Source organism: Zonotrichia leucophrys, chromosome 5, assembly GCF_028769735.1.
Source record: "Zonotrichia leucophrys gambelii isolate GWCS_2022_RI chromosome 5, RI_Zleu_2.0, whole genome shotgun sequence".
NCBI classification, from domain to species: Eukaryota; Metazoa; Chordata; class Aves; order Passeriformes; family Passerellidae; genus Zonotrichia; species Zonotrichia leucophrys.
The window spans coordinates 1189158-1209717 of NC_088175.1; the positions used below are offsets into that span (position 1 = coordinate 1189158).

At 44.1% G+C, this 20560-nt stretch overlaps 1 protein-coding gene across 31 annotated transcripts in view; it reads left to right on the forward strand.

The window, feature by feature from the left end:
* Nucleotides 1-20560, forward strand: part of SYT16 (synaptotagmin 16) — a 100673-nt gene that overhangs the window by 33944 nt on the left and 46169 nt on the right. For 24 of the 31 annotated variants that reach the window (XM_064713640.1, XM_064713634.1, XM_064713632.1 and 21 more), the window contains 2 exons: nucleotides 6695-6873; nucleotides 18406-19032. In XM_064713640.1, coding sequence (XP_064569710.1) covers nucleotides 18477-19032 — 556 coding nt within the window. In that variant the 5' untranslated portion in view covers nucleotides 6695-6873; nucleotides 18406-18476. Of the gene's footprint in view, nucleotides 1-6694; nucleotides 6874-17341; nucleotides 17442-18121; nucleotides 18180-18405; nucleotides 19592-20560 lie in introns of those variants that run through there. The other 7 variants (XM_064713641.1, XM_064713660.1, XR_010440395.1 and 4 more) reach the window with 7 other exon arrangements.

A 20560-nucleotide genomic window follows, 5' to 3' on the forward strand; every position in this document is an offset into this window, starting at 1 on the left:
TCAAGGCCAGGATGGGTTTTTTGCTGCTGGGAAAAAAGTGCTGCCACAGGGTCATATGCAGCAAAACACAGAGCAGCCTCTGTCAGGTGGAAAATGTGGCCTCAGGGAAAACCTTTTTGAAACTGGGCCTGTGGCTGTCACAGGTTGGCTGCTGGGTGCTTTGAGGTTTGCCCTCTGTGTCTGTGTTTTGCTCATTTATCTATACCAGGTTCTAAGTGAATCCAGACTGCATTCTGAGGATTCAACTCTGAGTCTGACTTTTATGAGCAGGCTGAAAAAAAATCAAATCTGCCGCTACTTCTGGCCCCAGTGCAGGCTGCACAGCTGAGCCTGAAGGGCAGAGGCTGCCCTCCTCTAGTCTGCACCTTGGACATGGTACTGGGAAAAGGAAAATGTGGATTTAAGGCAGAATTCATCTCAGGCCTTCCATTTCCAAGGGGAGAACACTTGCTAAATACCTCTGTGTCTCCTGCTGTGCCTGATGTGCCCTCAATTCAGTGTGCCCTGAAGGTTTTGAGCCCCTCTACTGGAATGCATCCCTTAGAGAATCAGAGGATGCAGCTCCCCAGTTTTGGGGAAAAAATTGCCAATTCTGAGGCTTTTGTGTGACCCAGTGTGACTGAGGAGAGATGCCTGGAGTCCTGTCACTGTCACCATGATGTCATCTCCAGATGAAGCCTCAGCTTTGGGGTGAAACATGAGGTAATTCTAAGCACTGAAATGCCTGTATAGATGGATGTAACTTTTCTTGATTGTTCTTTTGGGTCAAACTTCCACCCTTTGGGGTTGTGCCTGTGCCATGGCTCCTGTTCTGTGGGGCAGTTGTGTTGGTGGTTCCCTGCTTCAGACACCTGCTGGGGGGATAAATGCATTGAAACATGCAAGGTGGCTGTGGGGGTGATAGAAGAGAGGGAAATGGAGTGGTTTTACTGTCTTTGAGACCTCTGAAATTGCATGCCTATGTCAGAGGCCATAAGGGGAGCTTAAATCTTTGAAGATGACCTGCAAATACATCAGCAGCAGCTACAAGTGGGCCCATTCCTCCACCCTTTGAGCAGACAAAATTGGCAGTCAAAGTAAAGAGAGGCATAGTCAGGTCATAAGTGTCTTTCTGTTCTTCATATTCCTTATATAAAAGGACTGGTGAACCTCCTCATTTTTGCTATCTGTAAATCAGCATATAAAAATAAAGTGTGTGAAACCCAGCCTCTATGCAGGGCAAGTCCTCCTGCCTTGGAAGGGAATTTCACTCCTGCTACAGCAGGGAGTGTGGTCTGATTGCATTTCTGATAATGTATTTGTGGATCACCTTGAGGAGAAGAGGGGGAGTTATACAACTGTTCCCTCACAGTGCTGTGGGAAAGGGTCGGGCTTTGTCTTCTTTGAAATAGATATCAGGAGAGAGCTGCAATCCTGTGAAAGCACACATTTATTTCTGAAGTGTTTGTGTATTGTGTGTGTGGTGCACATGAATAGAATTGCCACCTGTCCAAGGCTGATAAGGACAAGCAGTGGTCATGTTCTTGCAGTTCGCTGTGTGAAGAATTGGCACCTACAGCTTCCCTCAGCCTGAGTTTATGAAATGCTGCATGCAAGGAGTTGCTTCACCATTTGTGGCACTTTCTGGGTTTGCATAAATGGGGATTTGTTGGAGATTTTTCTATAATGGATACAGCATTAGCCATGGCTTCTGAAAACCCGTTACCTTTTTCTTCTGCCCTGCTGTCTCAGAAAGATCCCACTAGTTATCCTGCTCCTTTAGGAATCCACATATGGCACAGCTTTCCTTGATAACCTCAGATTGTAGGTGGGCAAAGTGACAAGATTCTGATCCCCACGTGCTTTGGGCACAGAGTAGAGGAAGTGACTGAGAAAGCTGCTTGGTGTTTCCATTGCACCCAGCAGGGAACTTGTCCTTGCAGTGGGGCTGCTGCCATCATCCCATCCCACATAACTTCCTCTCGGTGTTTGCTGAGCCTTGCCAAGCACAAGGATGGACTCCTGGGCTTTGCTGTGACACTGCTGATAGGGATGAGGATATGTAGATATGCAAGTAGGTGGAAACTCTCTAATACATCATAATAGTAATAATAATAATGTACACTTGTACTGCCTTGCAGCTTTCGCTGGAACTTCTGCCCACGCACCAGCCTACTTGGTTCACAATGCAGTGTGCATGCTAGACAATTAGTGGCTGATAATGAAAAATGTCATGGGAACCAGCAGGAAAATCATAGCTTACTCCAAATATATAATGAAATGTAATTAGCACAGACAGCAAAACAGACAATTTATGGTTTCTTTTATTTTTCGTAATTAAAAAGTACCAGTAAACATTCCTTTTTCAGGAAGTTTGGTATCAAATGAAATTAAAGAGCTATTGTCTGGAATAGTATTTTATGCAGAATTTAACCCTTGCACGGCTGAATGGATTAAGGTCTTGCTACTTACAGGTTCTCCAAGTGAATCTACTGTGGAGCTTCTTGTGCTAATTTCACTGGCCCTGGTCCATCAGGAGAGGCCAGCTCTGGTGGCAGGATTGCTGTGAAACCAGCTACAAGCCCAAAACCCAGCTGGATTCAATAGGTGTAACACTATGGCCTGCACTTTTCTCTTGTTCTTCTGGACAGACTCTCCCTGAAGTCATCTTGTAGTGTGGATGTGGCTTTGAGGAGAGGCTGGAGCAGGAACAGCATTATAACACCTTGTGCTCACTATGTCCTCTCTCAGATTTCTTCTGCTGACCTCACCTCCATTTCTGGTCCGTTTTCTACCTCAGGGCCCTTCACTCTGCGCCTTTGGTTTGTTCTAGAGCAGTGGGCAAAGAATGTGTGGCCTCAACCTGCCAGGAGCACAAACACCATTTCTTGCCTTATGCTATCAACCAGAGCAGCAGAATGAGAGGACTCACTGTGGCACTGCATAAAGGTGCATAAAGGTGTCCATGGAAGTAATTTCTTGGCTTAAAAATGGGTAAATGGGGGAGGATCCTGGCTGAATGTCCCAAAGCATGTGATGGTCAGCACCTCCCAGGGTTTGGAGCAAGAGCTGAATGCCTTACTGTGTCACATTTTGTCACTCCAGGCACAGTCTGTCATACACTGGTGTGAGGATGGCCATTTTACCTGTGAAAATTCCAGCAATGTGACACATTCCAGCAATGTTGCAGCACAGAATTGTGTGGAAATGTGTGTGTGCATTTCTGCTACTTTTCCTCCTCAGCGCCACTCAGGCCCAGACACAGGTACCACAAGCCAGAGCAGAGCTCTGCTCCAAATCAGTTTTGCAGCCATTTCCCAGGCAAAGCCTTAGTTGGGAGTTTCAAATCTGGAGAGGAAGCCCCTCGGCTGAGGGCTGGGAGGTCTCATCAGAACTGCAGGCAGGTGCAGGATGTTTTCCTCTTGATGATGGAGAAGCAAATTGCCAGCATGTGCCCCCCTCCAGAGGGATTTGAGCTTCCAGCTGGAGCCAGCTGCAGTGTGAGGCAGTGCTCAGGTGCAAACCCAGCCCTCCCTCACAGACATTGTGGCACAAACCTCTGGTATCTGGCATGAATATTGTGGCTGAGAAAAGAGGAAATTTGTGCATAAAGCCATGGGACTTTATGAGCTGTGTTGCCTTATGCTGTAGAAGTCCCAGTCACCTCCTTGCATGTGGACAGACTGACTTTGGGAGGGATAGGAGAGCTGCTTGGTGCCCATATTGGAGGGAGGTGAGGGATCTGAGGCCTTGTTGGTCTTTTCCATGCAGGAAGAGTCTGTGCAGTCCCTTCTTGCCTATGCTCCCAACTCTTCTTCTCTGTGGACAGTTTTTAGTACTTGGCTTTGAAAACTTCTTGCTGGAAGCTGATGCTGGACCTTTGGTGAGCTCTGATAGATGGTGCCTTTTATATTTTTGCCCCAAGCAGTAGGGGAAGCCAGAAGAGTTGTTCCAAGTCCTGTGTCACTGTGCTACTACTTTCTTGTTCCTCTGTATCTGACCAGGAAACAAGAATTAGAAGGGCAATAACTCTGTTGTGCCAGTCTGCGTTGTTTCAGAGCAAATATTAGGCAGGTGATCATTTATCTCCAAGCTTTCCTTCAGGATGCCTGTCTAGTCAAAGATCTGATTTTTCTTCTGTGGTTTTGCCAGGTACTTGAAGGTCTGTTGGGGAAAAGGAGCACTTTGAGGATTTTCTCTAGATGAGGCTTGTGTAGCATTTCAGAGCATGTGTTGAATAATTTATATTTAAAAATACTGGTGGCTTGCTTATGCCCTGTCTGAGAAGGGGAAACTCTGGTGTTTCCTTGGGCTCACTGAGATTTTTATGAAATAAAATAAATGGTAACAGTGGTATCCTTGCTGCACACACCCTCTTGTGTGCTGAGCGGCGGGGATCCCATGTGTTTTATATATGAGGTAGAGCATTATTATTTTTCCTGTGTATTCTATGCTCAAGGACAAGGCAAGACCATGATGGGATGCAGCCAGGCTTTCATGTATATTCTGGGGTTATGGCTACTTTGATTTATACCCATTTCCTTTGATTTATACTTGGCTCCAGCAGCCATTTAATGTTGACTTCAGCAGCTGAAAATAGCCAGAGTCAATGTTTCACTCAGCCACTCCTACCTCCTGCTCCCTGGGTTGAGGTGTGAGGGGAAAATGGATCTGAGATGTGCTGTAGCCATGATATTTTCTGAAAAATCCTTTCCTTGGGATTTTTCCTCCTGAGAAGCTGAGAGGCCTTGGGAACAAAATGCAAACAATGATTATCTGCTGCTGTGGAATGCAACAGGTGCATCTGTGATTGGTCTCATTTGGTTGTTTCTAATTAATGCCCAATCACAGTCAGCTGGCTTGGACTTTCTGTCCAAGACACAAGCTTTTGTTATTATTGCATCCTATTCTATTCTTAGCTAGCCTTCTGATGAAATCCTTTCTTCTATTCTTTTAGTATAGTTTTAATGTAATATAGATAATAAAATAATAAATCAGCCTTCTGAAACATGGAGTCAGATCCTCATCTCTTCCATCATCCTCAGACCCCTGTGAACACGGTCACAATGTGCTAGCCAAATTATCCAGGGAAATTGTGGCACCAGATTCTGGCAGGCTTAAGGAGAGGTTGGATGGAGCTCTGAGCATCCTAGGGGAAGGTGTCCCTGTCCATAGCAGGAAGATTTGAATTAGAAGATCTTTAAAGTGCCTTCCAACCCAACCCATTCCGTGAATTGTCTGTGCCCATGCAGAACAGAGCAAGGGAGATATAGACTTCACTTGTTGTCCCTTCAGCTGCTGTGATTCAGTGCATATTTCTGCTCCCTCCTCAGGCTGGGATGAGGAGGGTCAGAGCCACCTCCAGAGTCTGTGCAACACATGTTCCTCTGGGTTCAGTCCCAGCCACTCGTTTGTTTTGCATGCAGGCTGCTGCTATGCATTGCTGATTTTTGCTTCCAGATGAAACATGCTGGCTTGTATTAATTTAAGGTTTTAAAATCTCTTTAGTAGCAGTCATACAGTGCACTGTCAGGGCTGTAGCTGGGGTCAGTGTAGCTCTTCTAGCCCAAGTCTTTTGCTGAGTCAAGTCTTATAAATTCCCTGCTGGATATTCCACAGGCAGGGCTCTGTTTACATCCTTTCATCCTGCTCATCTGTGAGCTGCAGCTTTGTAATCACAGGCATCCCTGGTGTGCCACTGATGCTGCTGATGTTTCATTTTTATGGGGTCTTTGACTTGAATTGAGCAGCTGAACTTCACCCCTTCTTGGTGAAGTAATTACCAGAATAAAACCCAATTTTTTTTTGCAGATGATGCTGAAAGTTTTTGACATGTGTGCCCTTGCCATCCACATCAAGTGATGTATGTAGTGTTTGTCCTTTGTTTTGGCATTTTGATATGTGTGAGAGAGGTGAAATGGCTTTAAAAGCTTTTGGCTGGCGCCTGTGGTTTGTTGCAGACCCAGTGGTACAGCAGAACATGATAAATTGAATCCAGGCTGTTTCTTTACAGTTTGACATAGGGATGGTGATGTACAGGGCTGGGACATCTGCTAGTGCAAAACCACTGTGCTCATCACCTGTGGCCAAACCTGACACCCAAGGAACTAAACTGAATTACCTGGGCTGGAGGCTGATGATTATTTTTCCCCCCAGAAAATAATTGTGGTACAGTAATATACTTCTTACTTAAGGGTAAAGAAAGAGTGAATGAGGATTACAGGCTATACATTAACCTGGTTCTTAGTCAATGCAATGAAGTTAGTGAGTACCATTATGTGTAATCTGATTATTTTAAAGAAAATACATAAATTGCAAAGGAGGTGTTGGGGCCTTAGTGGCCAACTATCCTTTCTTGGCTGGATCCCTGTTGTAGTACAGATGGAGAGTGCCTCTCTCGGAGCTGGTGGAATTCTGAATTCCTACAAAAGTTTATTAAAATTAGCTGGTGTCTTTCCTGTGCTGGAATTCATCCTGTGACAGAAATGAGGACCTAAATTGGAACCAAGTCTGTGTGATGTACATCCTTAGCAGGCCAGATCAATGTGTTAAATGGATGTAACATCCAAGCCCAAGTTCTGGTGGATTTCAGTTCCATTTCTTCTGCAGAGAGGAAGAGGAAGCAGAGCCATGGATACAGCTGTTCTTAACTGCATTTTCCCTAGGCAGTTTTTCCTGGTTGTGCCAATGATTTTTTTTTACTTTCTGTCCTTAGTTACTCCTGATGCCCCTGGCTTTTGTCTGCAGTGGGAGCCTTCATTATCCTCCCTGCAGTCCTCTTTCACTTGATCAACAAGAAGCTCTGCTGTGAAGAGAGAGCTGAGCTCCCATGCCTGGAACAATGAAGGTGAAGAAAACACTGCAAAGAAAAGTCCAGAGCTCATGAAGGCCTTGGTGAGTGTCACAGTATTTATTACACTGCCTTTGGTGTACAGCCTTCTGGGAGGACAGACACAGGCCCACTTGCTGTTTCTCAGGTTGTTTGTGTGGAAAACAGTAGGGTTTTGGGTAATAACCTCCCAAATTTGATCATGAGGATATGTAATTACTGCCATGTTCCCATTATCCTTGTTGTCTAGAGCAATGTGTTGAAAAATGAAATTCAACACTGGTGAAAGAAGCCCACTGCCTGCCCTGTCTGTTGTGGGAGTGTTTTGTTTATCCAGTGAGGAGCAAAATGTGAGTGTTTCTGAGTAACAGTTGTGCCTTTCTGCTCACAAAGGATATGCCTGTCCTGGTTTCCTTGTAGGAGCTATTACATGCTCCTTCATGTGTTTGTTGTGTTCTGGAAATGTTATGTCTTGGGTAAACCCATAAGTCCTGGAGTCAGAACAGCTGGGAATTTTACTATGTTAGAAAAAGAACATTTTAATTTTTCTCAGCCATCAAAAATGCATCTGTTCTGGTAATGGTGGTCACTGTGAATTTCGTAATTTCTTCCTGTATTTGTAAATTTGCTCGTCAGAAGTGTATAATCACTGAGATAGCCAAGAGGAGGCCTCAGAAGTCTCCCAACTAAAAGGTCTGCTTCTCAATGGTTCAGTCTTAAATCCAATGGCAGAAGAACACAATCCCAAAACACAGAGCTCATACAAGGTTGCTTTGTTCATTTTGCCTTGTGCCTCAGCCTGGCTGAGGACATGATCTGGCTGCACTTTGAGACTCCAGGGCTCATGGGCCATTGAAAGCTTGGATGCCATCTGTGGTAGGAGCTCAGTGGGACTAATTCTTGCTAAATTCATTAGTGAGCCAGGGACAGGCACCAAAAAGGTACAAGTACAAATGGTACTTGAAATGATTCCAGCCCACACCCCTCTCGACTGAAAGTCCTAACTTCAGTGTTTCTAAACAAAGATGATGGGTTTTTTTTAATAAGTTTCCTTCATCAATATTACTTTTAAATCTTTTCCCCCTTCTCTTCGCCTCCCATCAAGTGGTGCAAAAATGTGGCTTTTATTTCAGTTTTTAAGATGACACATCTCCCAGGAGCGTGTGGGTGTTGACATTCTATGGAGCTGTCACAGGCTATCATGTAAACATGTATTTGCAATGCTTTTTAAAATGTGAATTATTAATAAACAGAGTGGCTTGCTTTTTTTTTTTTTTTTTTTGGTGTTTGTTGCTTCCAGGTTTTGAAGGACAAGAAATTGCTTCCCAGCTGACACTCTCGATGGCAATTTCCATTTCAGACTAAATCTCATGTGTCTGAGTGATAAACCTTTGAAAACATGGGCTTATAATGGAAACACTAAGTCAACTTTAACTACAGCTGTGCAGTGCAAGAAAAATACCACGTACCTTAATGAGGTGCTAAATCTGATAAGGCAGAGGAATGTGTTGTAATCATTAATTACAATGGAAGCTTAGAGCTCAAGTCTGCTTTTTCCCTTCAAATAAAATCGGCTTGGCGAGTTGGAGCTGAGAGTTATTTAAAAATATCACCTCTATATTTAGTTTAAATTTCACCATGGTGTCTTGGTACTTGTAAAGTCAATATGGAATCTGTGTGTAGGAAATGCCAATGCTTTTAAAGGACAGCAGCATGAGGGAATATATTAAACCCTGGGCTAACTCAGTGTGTCATATGGCGAATGTAGAAACCTGGAGGCTGAGCCTGGGCAGGGAAGCCAGGGAAGGCTGTTTCCAGCACCCTCAGGGAGCTCTCCCAAGAGGAGTGTTGACAAGCAAGAGTTTGCTTCAGATTTGGAAATATGGCTTTGGTGGGTAGGAAGGAGCAGGATGGGGGAGCATTTGCAACATGCAGTTCATTGGTTAGCACTCACTTTTCCTCTTTTCAACTCTTTTCTTCTGAGCTGTGTATGTTGCAAGGAGATCCTGATTCCAAGGACTCTGCTGCTCTTTAACATGCAGCCCACTTATGGTTACTCTTCCCAGTTCTAAGCTCTCAAATTGTGGAAAGGTTTTAGATTCACCACATCTGGAATTAAGAGTGCTTAAAACTTATCTGTCTGCTTAAAACATACCTATCTAATTAGGAGAGAAGGCATTTTGCATGACTTTTTGTGACATCTGCTACGGGATGAACCCGCACATGCAATAGCACAGATGAATGAAGGCTGTGGCCTGGGAAGGGGTGCATGGGCTCAGTGCATGAGCTGCCCCTCTTGCCCTTGGATCCAGCTGAGTTTTGAGTTATCTACCAATGAAGGACAGAGTTGGTAGAGATACATGAGGAAATCTGTCTACTTTGCAGGTGTGCAGGGTGACATTTAGAAAATCTACTGTAAAATGTCAGAGCCTCTTTTTTGTTGTTGTTTTTGCTTTCCTGTATAGAGCCTGACCCCAGAACAAGGCAAGCGACAGAATGAAATAGGTGCTCCCATCAACATGGCTCTAGGATACATCTGGCTGGTTTGTTCCTGATTTAATTTTAATTGCACAGTTTGTGTCTCTATGGAGGGAGAAAGATAAGGAAAAGATCATTGTGAAAATGAAGACTTCATTGAAAACCTTTTAGGAGACTTCAAGACAAAGACTCCTAATTACTGGGACAAAATGAATGGCAGATTTTTGGTGCTTTAGACTTCTGTGAGTCCTGTTCTTGACTGGTTTGTTGATCTCAATGATGAGTCCATCTCTGGAGCAGGGATATGCTGTAATGGTGTTCGTAGGGGTCTTAGGATGAGGGAAGAGACAAGAATGTTGACTCAATATTTCAGAAGGCTTGATTTATTATTTTATTATCTATATTGTATTAAAGCTATACTAAAAAAATAGAAGAAAGGATTTCATCAGAAGGCTGGCTAAGAATAGAAAAGGAATGATAACAAAGGCTTATGACTAACCGAGACAGTGCGGACAGCTGGACTGTGATTGGCCATTAATTAGAAACAACCACATGAGACCAATCACAGATGCACCTGTTGCATTCCACAGCAGCAGATAATGATTGTTTACATTTTGTTTCTGTGGTCTCTCGGCTTCTAAGGAGAAAAAATCCTAAGGAAAGGATTTTTCATAAAATATCATGGCTACAATGTGCTGCCTTGGTTTCTTCTCACTTAGCTGCAGGAGTCCCTTCACTGGGAGGGCTGGAGCTCATTTGGGCACAGTCAGCCTGTAATTAGAATGCACTTGGCCCTGCTCAGAGCAGGCTGCAAGGGTAGAGAAGCTGGTAAGCACATACCTGGTAGGAAGGCAGTCCAGGGCATATCAGGCTTGCTTGGCCGTGCCCAAGCATGTGCAGAAGGAAGAGAGGGTGGCATGAAGCAGTTCTGATCTTTCCAGCTCAGATCCTTTATAGAGTCATGTGCAGAACTCCTTAGTGAAGGAAAGATTAAATGCCATTCCTTAAGAGTCACCTGGAGTGGCTCTTCACAGCGCTGGGGGTCTTTCAGGCACTGGGAGAGTGTTTATGGGAAATTGCCCCTTAAATCATCTCTCCAGACAAGGAAGTAGGAATTTCCCTTGAGCAGAGGCTTGTGAGAATTCAGTGAGGCCTCATGTGAGACCTTTTGCTGCTGTGATGGTTTGGTGTAGGGTCTGTAGTGTGGATTTTGGGACCAAGAGGAGGTGGTGATGTTCCTACACATGGTGTTTATAGAATTGGGGAGCCCTTTACTTCAAAGGTTCATGGGTGAAGTGAATTTCACAGGTACCTGTGACAATGCTGGGCAAACCTTTATGCAAAGAGCTGTAACCAACCACAGGCTTCAGTGCTGTGGCTCAAGAGATTGAAGGTTCCCCTTTGTTCTACAGGTTAATCTTTTCATAACGATGTCACCTGAGACTGGGAAAGAAATTGTAGCTTAGTACACTGTGATTTATATGAAAATATTCCAGTTGTGCCTTGCCTTGAACACTTGTTGAAGATGTACTCATGATGTGTGAAAACAGCATAAATATGAGGAGGTTGGAAGGTAGGTTTTTCTTTTTTTTTTATTTTTCCTTTTGTTTTATCAGCCTCAAGAGCACCTTCAGTTCATGTTCTCAAGCTGTTCTGCACAGCCACTGTTCCAGCCTCTAGGGCTGGCTGCACACTTAAAAAAAATAAATGGAGATGCAGTTCTTATATAAACCACTTATGTCCCTTAGCCAAGGCTTTGAGGAAGGCATCAACACCTCAAGCACTCAGCCAGGGCTGTAATGTTCACAGGGCTGCCTGGGTGCTGCCTTTCCTTGTCAGCGCTGCCCGGGGCCAGGCAGGCCCTGGGGACCTGTCACATGCAGTGAGTGGGACTGTCACATGCAGCAGAGGCAGAGATTCATGTTTAGAAATAAGAAACGTGGGTGAGTGTGACAGCACCAGTCTGGCTTCCTCCAAAATTGTGGAAAACTCAGGGGTGTACTTCTCCAAAGAAACACAGCTGTGGCTGGTCCTTTTCTGATGCTGAGTACCCAGTAGCTCCACTGTCCTCAGTAAGGGCAGATTGAGAGTGAGCCTGAGGCTGTTCCTGTCACCCAGCTGGGATGTGTAGCTCAGATTCCTTGACCTGCCTGTGGCAGGAAGGAGAGAAGGTTGTGAAAGGGAAATTTCTCAGTGCCCACATGAAGCTGCTCTCCTAAGTAGCTTTTTCTTCCAACTGCTACAACAGAGGCACGTAGGAGGAGTGAGTGGCCATGGGACTGTTGGATTGCTACTACTGATGTTGGATGAGCCTGGTTTGCAACAAGCTGAATTAAATGGAGGATTAGAGTAGCTGAGGGAACAGCTCCTAAGTCAGTAGGGACAACTGCCTGCTCAGATCTATGGCTCCAAATTCCTTTAAATTTGGGCTTTCCCCAGTGACCCCTCAGCCTCCCAGTGTTTCTGGCTGGACTTGTGGTTGACTTAGAAGTCAGAGGAGGTGGAAACTACAGACTCAGTGTCCTAGAGTGACGTTATGATGCTTGTATCCCCATTCATGTGCTCTGTTTATGCTGGATATTATGTTCTGTGTCTTCAAGACTGGCTCTGAAGAGTGAAAGTTTTGTTTGAGTTTCTTATCAGCTGCTCCCCCATGGCTGGTGGGACACAGAGACAGGGCAGTACATGGTGCTGCTTTTGCTTTTTTGCTTTGCTTCTGCTTGCTCTTGCTTCTGCTCATTAGTTAGTTTAGCTAAACAGTCCAAATTTCTTCCTGGACTGTTTCTCTTTTCCCTTTTTGGGCACCACTCAAGCCTGCTCCGGGCTGGGCCCTGGCAAACCCCGAGAGTTTGCACCTTGTGGCCCAGCGGGGCCTACTCTGGGCAGCAGCTGCCCCAGCGCCGGAGGGACTGAGAACAGAGCGAGCACCCCCAGAGAGACTTTCTGAATTTGTCACCTTTTTCAGAGCAGTGACAGAGTGGTGTCACCCAGTATTGTTCATTTTGTGTGCTGGGGGGGGGGGGCTGTGCCTGTTAAATAAACAGGTTCTTTCCACTTTTCTCTGAGGAATCATTCCTGACCTGGTTGTGGGGCCAGGAGCTGTGTGGGTTTGCTTTCTGGAGGGGGCCCCTTTGGAGATTTTCTCCCAGATTTGCCCTAAACCAGGATACTCAGCCACATGTGCACACAAAGATGGATTACCAGGAATCATTCACTGTGTTTTTGTCTCCCAAACTGCCTGCACTGCTCTTGGTGGTCCACACAGAGCAAATCCCACAGGCTCTGTAAGGGTGGAGTGTGTGCGTGGGGGAAGGAGTAACAGGAACTGGGTGACTCCTCTAAATGTTTCTAAAATAACTTCATTTTGTTAAACAGCTAGACATGCTCTCTCACTGCTCATTTCCATGCAAGTAATTGCTCTGATTGACCCTGGTTTGTTCACTTGCTGCAAACTGGGTAGCACAATTGCAGGCAGGGTGCAGTCTATGGGATCTGCTCTAGGGAGCAGCTTGACAGCACAGGTGGGTGGGTTGGAGTGCTGGTGTGAATTGGTGTTTCTCCAGCCCTTTGAACTTGTGATTTCCTTCTGGCTATTCTGTCTTCATGCAAGCTAGAGAATGACAGCAGCTCAATTACAGAACTTGGTGTAATTTCTGACTGCAGGTTTCTCCTTTCATTCCCCTAATCCAGTAATTACAGATGTTTCTCACTCTTTCAGCCTGAAAGAGCACAGTTGCCACTACTAACACCACTTTTCTAATACTCCAATGATTTGTGAATTTCTTTATGCCCTTTATGTAACCCTGGGCTGGAGAAGTATAAATGAAGTTATTCATTGCTGCTTTTTGTGCAGCCATGGAACACTTAGGGGCTTTTTTGTGCCTCTGGTGACAAGTAGCTCTTTAAATGCAAAGGGCTTTATTTTGATTTGAAGGATGTGACTGCCTTCATGGAGTGACTTTGGATTTATCACCAGTGCCAAGTCAAAAATCTGGCTCACCTGAATATCCAAACCAAATATTGTGGCCAGGGAGGTGTTGACACTTTCTCTCTCCTGAAATTTCCCCAGGTTTTGTATTAATATTTTGGTAACAATAATATCTATCTGTGCATTCACAGATTCTCTGCTCTCTGGGTGCCCTGGATTTACAAGAGATGAACACCTCTGATTTCAGTAGTTCTTACAATCTAGGCAAAACTGAGTTATGAAGAGGTCAGCATAGGAAATCGCCATCAACTCCTTAGCCCCACTGCTGTAGGAGCTTCTGAGCACAATATTTGAATCCTGGTCTTCCAGAAACTTTTTTTTTTTTTGCTTGAATTTGTCATCACATACTCTGTATGATGGAGAGACTTGGGTTTTTGAAAAAAGCTCCACAATTCTGAACGATAAATGTCACATTTGCATAATTCCTTTTTTCCTTCTACCTCTTTCCTCTTCTCCCCATCCCACTGAAGCAGTGAAGATCAGTAAATTTTTGCCATTGTTATTGACAAAAGGAGAGCACTGAACAAAGGAATGAAAAGAAAGTAGGAGACAACGTGGGGCTAAATATCCTGATCAAAACCACTTTTGTCATTTGGGCATCAATTTTTACAACTAATTTGGCACAGCATCACTAGCGAGCTGCCTGCAAAGAGATGAGATGATTTGGGAGTGAGAAGTAAGTCTGCAGGCTTCCTGTGCGTGGGCTGAGCCCCGTGCAGCCGGGTACATTGCTGTCTGCCTGAGCTCATCTTTGTTTTCTCTCCCCCATTCTGGGACTTGCAGGACCAGGGCTCTGCAGCAGTGGCTTTATTGCTGTGTTGATTTGTAACCCGTGAATGTTTCCAATGAGATGTGTCTAATTTATTGGCATAAACCATTAGATTTTCCTTCAGTGCCCTGGAGTTTCTGATTCACCAGCTGAAAACTATTATCACAGAGCACATAATCACTTGGAAAGTGCCTCTGTCTTCTCTTTCTTTGTGTGTTAAATTCAACCACATAAATAGCAATTTTATAGCACAAAATAGGCCAAAAAGGTACCAGATGTTCTGTATTTCTGTTTTGTTTTTCCCTTAGGGCAGTTTGGTCAGTAGTGATGCTCACAGCTGATGTGAACCTTGGGCACTGTCTGTGAACTTCCCTCATAACACGTCTGCAAGAAGCTCCAGCCCCCTGAACAGTTTCAAATGCACAGGCTGGGCTTGGCACTGTGACAATTTCAGCTGGAAATACATTTTCATCATAGTAATGTTTGGTGAGAGTGTAAGGGCTTTGCAAGCATCTTGTTAGATACAATTCTGGCAACTGCAAGGGGAGCAGAGAGTCCAGATTGTTCCCAGAACCAGGATAGAGGATTTCTTGGCCCAGTGTTGCTGCTGCCTGCCTTCGTCTGAGTACATTTCTAATCTACCCTCTGCTATTTTATGTGTGTATTTTAATTGGGTTCTAGCCTGAAAGGAAGATCAGGCTCATTACAGTTTTCAGTAGCTCAAAAAAATCTCTCTCTCCAAGGCTTCCTTATTTCCCCCTTCTGTGAACAGCAAAATGTCCTTACCTTTAGCACAGATCCTTGATGTTCTGGGCATCAGCTTAGATTCACACCTTGCTTTAGGTTTTCCCCCTAAACTTGGGGCAGAGCTTCATGCAGGGTCAGTCACACTGCTCTCCTTCAGTATCCACACAAATAAAGCTCCTGCTCATGGATATAATTAATTTTCAACCTGTGTTCTGCATGTAAGGGAGGAATTTGGGAGAAAATTTCTCCAAGGGCCACATGAAAAGTGAGGGAAGAAAAGGAAGTTTGTGCCTACACTCTGCAACAGCTTGAATAAAGGAAACATTAAGAAATGCACAACTGATGGCACTTTTTTTAGGAACCTACCTATCAAGAAGATTGAAAGACACTTTGGGAATATTACAAATCTCTGCATTGTGGTCGTGTCTGAAATTCTGGTAATAGTCTACTTTTTTTAGCAATATAGTAATTGCGCCTCTCAATGGGAATGCTACTCAGGAATAATGATCTTATCAAGACAAGGGAATATAGATTGTAGTAAAGGTTATGATGGTTTTTGTTAGAGGCTTAACATTGATCCTTTTAGCTATCTGATTTTTCCAGGAGAGAAAAAAAAAGAACCCTAACCACTTTGAGTTTTGCATGTGATTTGGTGTGAAAATTTTATGGGTGGTTTTAGAAGATGGAACTTGAAGTAAATTTGCTAAACTGCTTTTTTCCTCTCTCTTGTTTGATGAATACTTTTAAAAAGAAATGGAATTTTTTTCCTATTTCCCACACACTTTATGCTTCTCTCAGTTCTTTTAGTTTCTTTTTTTTTTTTCTTCTAATGCAAGTCAAAACTGTTAGAGAAATCAAAAGTAAAAATCCGTTATGTTGAAAAGGCCACGTTGTGAAATATATCATAAACATGCTGTTAGAGCACTGTCTCCTAATTAATGGAGAGAGCTCCTGGGAAACAGCAAGCCTGTAACACAGCTCACCCCCCTTTGATCCTCTGGTGAATTTGTAAAATCGTTGCCCGCCTAAACTTGTCTGCAGCTTGTTACACATTTTACCCATCTGCTGCAAGAACAAAAATAAACCATTTATAATTCAGCTGAACTCCAGTTGTTCAGCATATCACTGACTCTGGAGTCTTTAGTAAGAGGATGGTAGGAAAAGCAAAGCAAAGGTGAAGCAGAATCAAGCACCCTGGAAAAGACATTGCTTTTGCCTCTAGAGATTGTGTAGGCACTGGGTTGCAAGTTGCACGTGTGAGTTGCAGGTGTTACTGCAAAATGGTTTAGATTTTTTTGGTGAAATACACATCTATTGTCTATAAACTGAAATCAAACCACTTGTTGGGGTTCCTAGGATTCAATGAAATGTTCCAGGCTTGGTAGAGTTGTGCATGTGTGTACATGTGCATGTGTCATGTTTCCCCACAACCTACAGGCAGCTGTTTGCTATATGAAAGTTCAGGTTCTATTTGCTGCTTCAGATGACTGAGTGACCACATCCCAGCCCTGCAGGTGGGTCTAGATCACTGCTCTATTTCCCTTACTGAAGCAAAATCTTGCCTTGAAAGCTCCCTCCTGCTTTATGGTTGTGGTACCAACCTCCCTGTGTCAGAGTCGGTGATGTAGCCAGACACAGCACCCAGAAGTGGGGTAGCTCTGTTGGACCAATCAGGTGTTAACTTCAAAATCTAATAACAAGAGGAGCTAATTATTGCCTGTGCAAATATCACAGGGCTATGTTCTGTTGATTTTTAGAACAGACTAGCACTTCATTTCAGCACCTATATGCTTTATCTCCATCACTCCTGGATGTCTGCATCCCTCTGAGGGCCACTGCTGCCATGGATCTTGCTGCTGAGACAGAGGGAGAGCCCTGTGAAGTTCTCCTTTCATCAGAAACCAGAGATTCATTTGCTCTTGCCTTTAAATAAATGCCAGGTTAAAAATGTATCCAGTATCTAGTGCTTACCCACCAGAGCTCTTCCATGCCTGGGAGAATGTCCCTGTTTAAAGTACCATCTCCTCCCAGTGACTTCTCTGGTGCTGTGCTTTACCAGTACCCAATCTACATTATGCTGCAAATGGCTTGTTTGGAGCCTGTAATCTCTTTTAGTCTATGAGAAAATCGATTGCACAAAGCAGAGAGGCTTTGCCAAAGGCAGAGTTGGAAAGAGGAGAGTCAGAGAAAGGAACTGCTCACCTGGGAGGTGAGGCTGTGGTACTGTCTGCTCCTTGCCAAAGATTTAATGCATGGCAGGGAGCTTTACCTGGATCCCAGGGGCTGAGCTGAGGGCTGGAGCTGCCAGATGGATGCTGGAACAGTCTGTGCCCTGAGCCCAGGGAGTTGGTGACAGCCACAGCTCTTAAAATGCCTTTAGTAACCCACATTCATTTACTGCCCTTGTTAGGGCTGCAGTTCAGAGCACAAGCTGAAGCTGACAATAAACCTGCTGGAAGTGTCTGCAGCATAAATCAACATCACTGAACAAAATTATTTGGCACAGGTGTTTTAAAAGCTAAAGTCTTCCTAAGTCACTGATCTCATGTCTAGAGGAGCTGTTCACCAAACAAAGTGGGATCTCCTTAGCTGCATTTAAAATCCACAACACTGAGATTCCCACTGCATTTCCCTGGAGATCATTTCAGAAGGTAATACACATTGCTGCTGAGCTTATTTTCTTGCTGTTACACCATACTTTGATTGCTTTTAGACCTCTCAATTCAACAAGACATTCATATTTATTTTGAAACTTCTTTGTAGTTGTCTTTTAGTCTAAAATCTGCACCTATTTAATTCGTTCTTCCTAAACCCATCATCCTATTTGAAGGTTTCTCCTTCTCAGAGTTCCTAAAAGAATGTCTGTCTTGTGATGCTGTGGGAAGATGTATATTGGGCAAAAAGGCATGCTGACTTTCTGCAAGTTATGTTTTTATTTAGAGTTTAGATGAATTTTGAGAAGCATCATATAGAGATGACACCAATGCTTTTGTTAACTTGCTTCTGTTCTCAGTAATTTTGTACCTGTAATCTTACACCTCCTCTGTTTGGCTTTTTTTTTTTTCATTTCTGTGAATGGAAAAACAGCTCTGGGCTATGGGCAGAGAGAGTTTCTTCATAGATTTTCTGGAGCAAAGCATTTGAGATGCTTGTCTGCCATGGGCTGCTACTGCAAGCTTTAGGCCTGTCATTTTCATCATTCAGAACATAATTCTCTGCAAATTATCCTCCCTTCAGTTTTCTCACCTGTTCATGCTAATGCTAAGGAAATTGGGACAGGAGGTTAATTGAGATTTTTGATTACATGTTGTTTTTTACCTTTTTTCCCCAGGTCTGTTGACAGCTGTAATCAGAGCGTGTGCACTTCAAAAAGTTACTTGTGTTCCAAGGTTCTGTGTTCTTATTTTTATCTTAGGTTTAGCAATTGAATAAAAGCTTTCCAGATCTCTGCAGGAATATGGGCAATTTGTCCATCATTTCTGGATTTCTGGTAGTATTCTCAATGGATAGAAGTGCTTTTTCCATTTCCCCCTCTCAGTTCTAGTCATCTCACATAGATAGTGTGTCGACAGGTGTTGATGGACAAGCAATTTACAGTAATTTCTTATTCTGTAGCTCCCCGAATTGTAAGTGACATGCTGGCAAAGCTGAACAACTGATCACCAGACACTGGCATAGTGTTAAACATGGCTTCTGAGGCTGCTCACAATTTCCTCCAGCCACTGTCTACTTGGATGTCTCAAGTATATGAAGCAATCCAGCAAGCAGGAGACTCCATATCTGCCTCTCTGCTGAATCTGAGTGGAGTGGGTCGGAAGCCAGAAGGAGAAAGGACCCAGGACTTGGAGAATAATGGAGGAGTTTATGAGGATTATTCTGAGGAATTAGATGATGAACAGGACCTGGACCTTTGGGATGAGGACTATTTCTACCCTAGAGATGACAGCTACATTGGAGGCCCTGATCTTGCTTCACAAAACCTCCCTCAAGGCTCTGACATGGATCCACAGAGGCACAAAGGGGTTAAAACCACCAGCACCTTGCCAGAGCAATGCACTGAAAGCAGCAGGACCTTGACAGCCAATGGATCCTGCTGGATGAGTGAGGATCTCCAGCCTCCTGATCGGCTTCCCCCCATTGCTGAGGAAGAAGGTGAGCCCTCCTGGAGGATGGGAGCCCATGAGCACAGCCTCAGCTTGGGGGGCTCCTTGCACAGTGCCAGTGGCATGGCACGCTGTGCAGGTAAGCAGCTGGCACCACCCTGACTGCATTACCCACGCTTTTCCTTGCTGCTGTTGGTTTCATTATTTGCTGATCTGCTCAGTATGTTCTGTATTGTCTCTGTTTCCCACAGCTAAAATAAAACTCCCCAAATCCCAAAGGAAAAAAAAATAATCTTTCCAACCCTTCCCTTGTTTGTGAGACTAATCTCATTGAAAGAATCGGAGATCTCTGGGGTAAAATGCTGTGTATTAGAGGACAATCCTGTGTATTAGAAGGCAGTCAGGCCCTGCTGCTGTAGCAAGGAGTATTTTGCTTCCTTCCCTGTTCAGTTTTTGGTAGCAGGACCCTTCAAAGGGGGTGTTTAGCCTTAAGCCTTCGCTTTGAGAACCATCTGCCTTTGCGTCATTGCTATTAAAGATATATATATATATATTTATATATATATATATATATATGTAATCGCAAACCTTGTTTCTTTGTGCCAGGAATCTCAAGATGTTACTGTGCCATGTGCTGTGAAATGCTGTACTAAAAAGCCAGCCGTATCTCATGATTTTATGGATGAAAGGCTCCCAAATCACTTTCCTCCCCTCCCACCGCCCCCACAGGCTTTTCAAACAAGACTGAAGAGACAGCATGCAGGAGATTATGGGAAGGAGAACTGAGTTTGATATTTTCAGTTTTAAATAGGCCTAACTATGACTTCTGATCTTTAAATGACAGCAGGAGTGTTGTCAGGGGATTGTGCCCAGGACTGAGTGCCAGCCACATGACTTGTACTCGCTCAGGGTCACCACAAGTGTGGCTGGAGGTTTCCTGGCTCACAGAGGTCTGATGATGACACAGGTCCTGACTACACCCAGGAAAGCTTCAGTCCTGCTGATACCATCCTTAGGTCTTGTTGGCACAAAGCTGCTCTTAGCAAACATCCTAGGAATGGTGATGAGGGTGGAAAGAGGATTGGGGGAACTGGGTTCTGCAATATGGAGCTGATGAAGAACTTGAGGCTCACTGAGGATCTACAGAATTTGGCTTCAAATATCTAATTTATATTTTTAAGCAGGTGGTAAATACTCTTGAAAATGTCTGTTTTATTATGACCAGGAGCTTTTCTTCACTCTTGGCTTCTAGGGAAGTCTTACATATTTAGCCTTTTTTGTGCAGACTGTGGAGGATCAGCCTGTTTGTTTTTGTATTTAACAGGAGTATCAGACTGAGAGGGTATAAACCTTGATGGTGCTCTTTAATGACTGTAAAATTAGCTCTTTTCTTTATTGCTATTTCTCACTCTGTTATGGCCAGGGAGTAAATAATTAAAAAGCTCTTTTGGTCTAGCTGTTCTGCCTCCCAAACTGGGACTGCTTGTTTAGTATTCCAAATGAAAGATTGCCAGTTCTCAGATTAAAGATCTCAGAGTTGAATCTCTTGGAGCCCAGTCCCTCCCTTCTGGTGCCCCTGTGCATTGCCTGGGCAATATCCTGCCCCAGGGTTTGTCCACAGGCACTGAACCAGTGCTGCAGGGTGGGTTTGTGTGTGTGCTTGGACT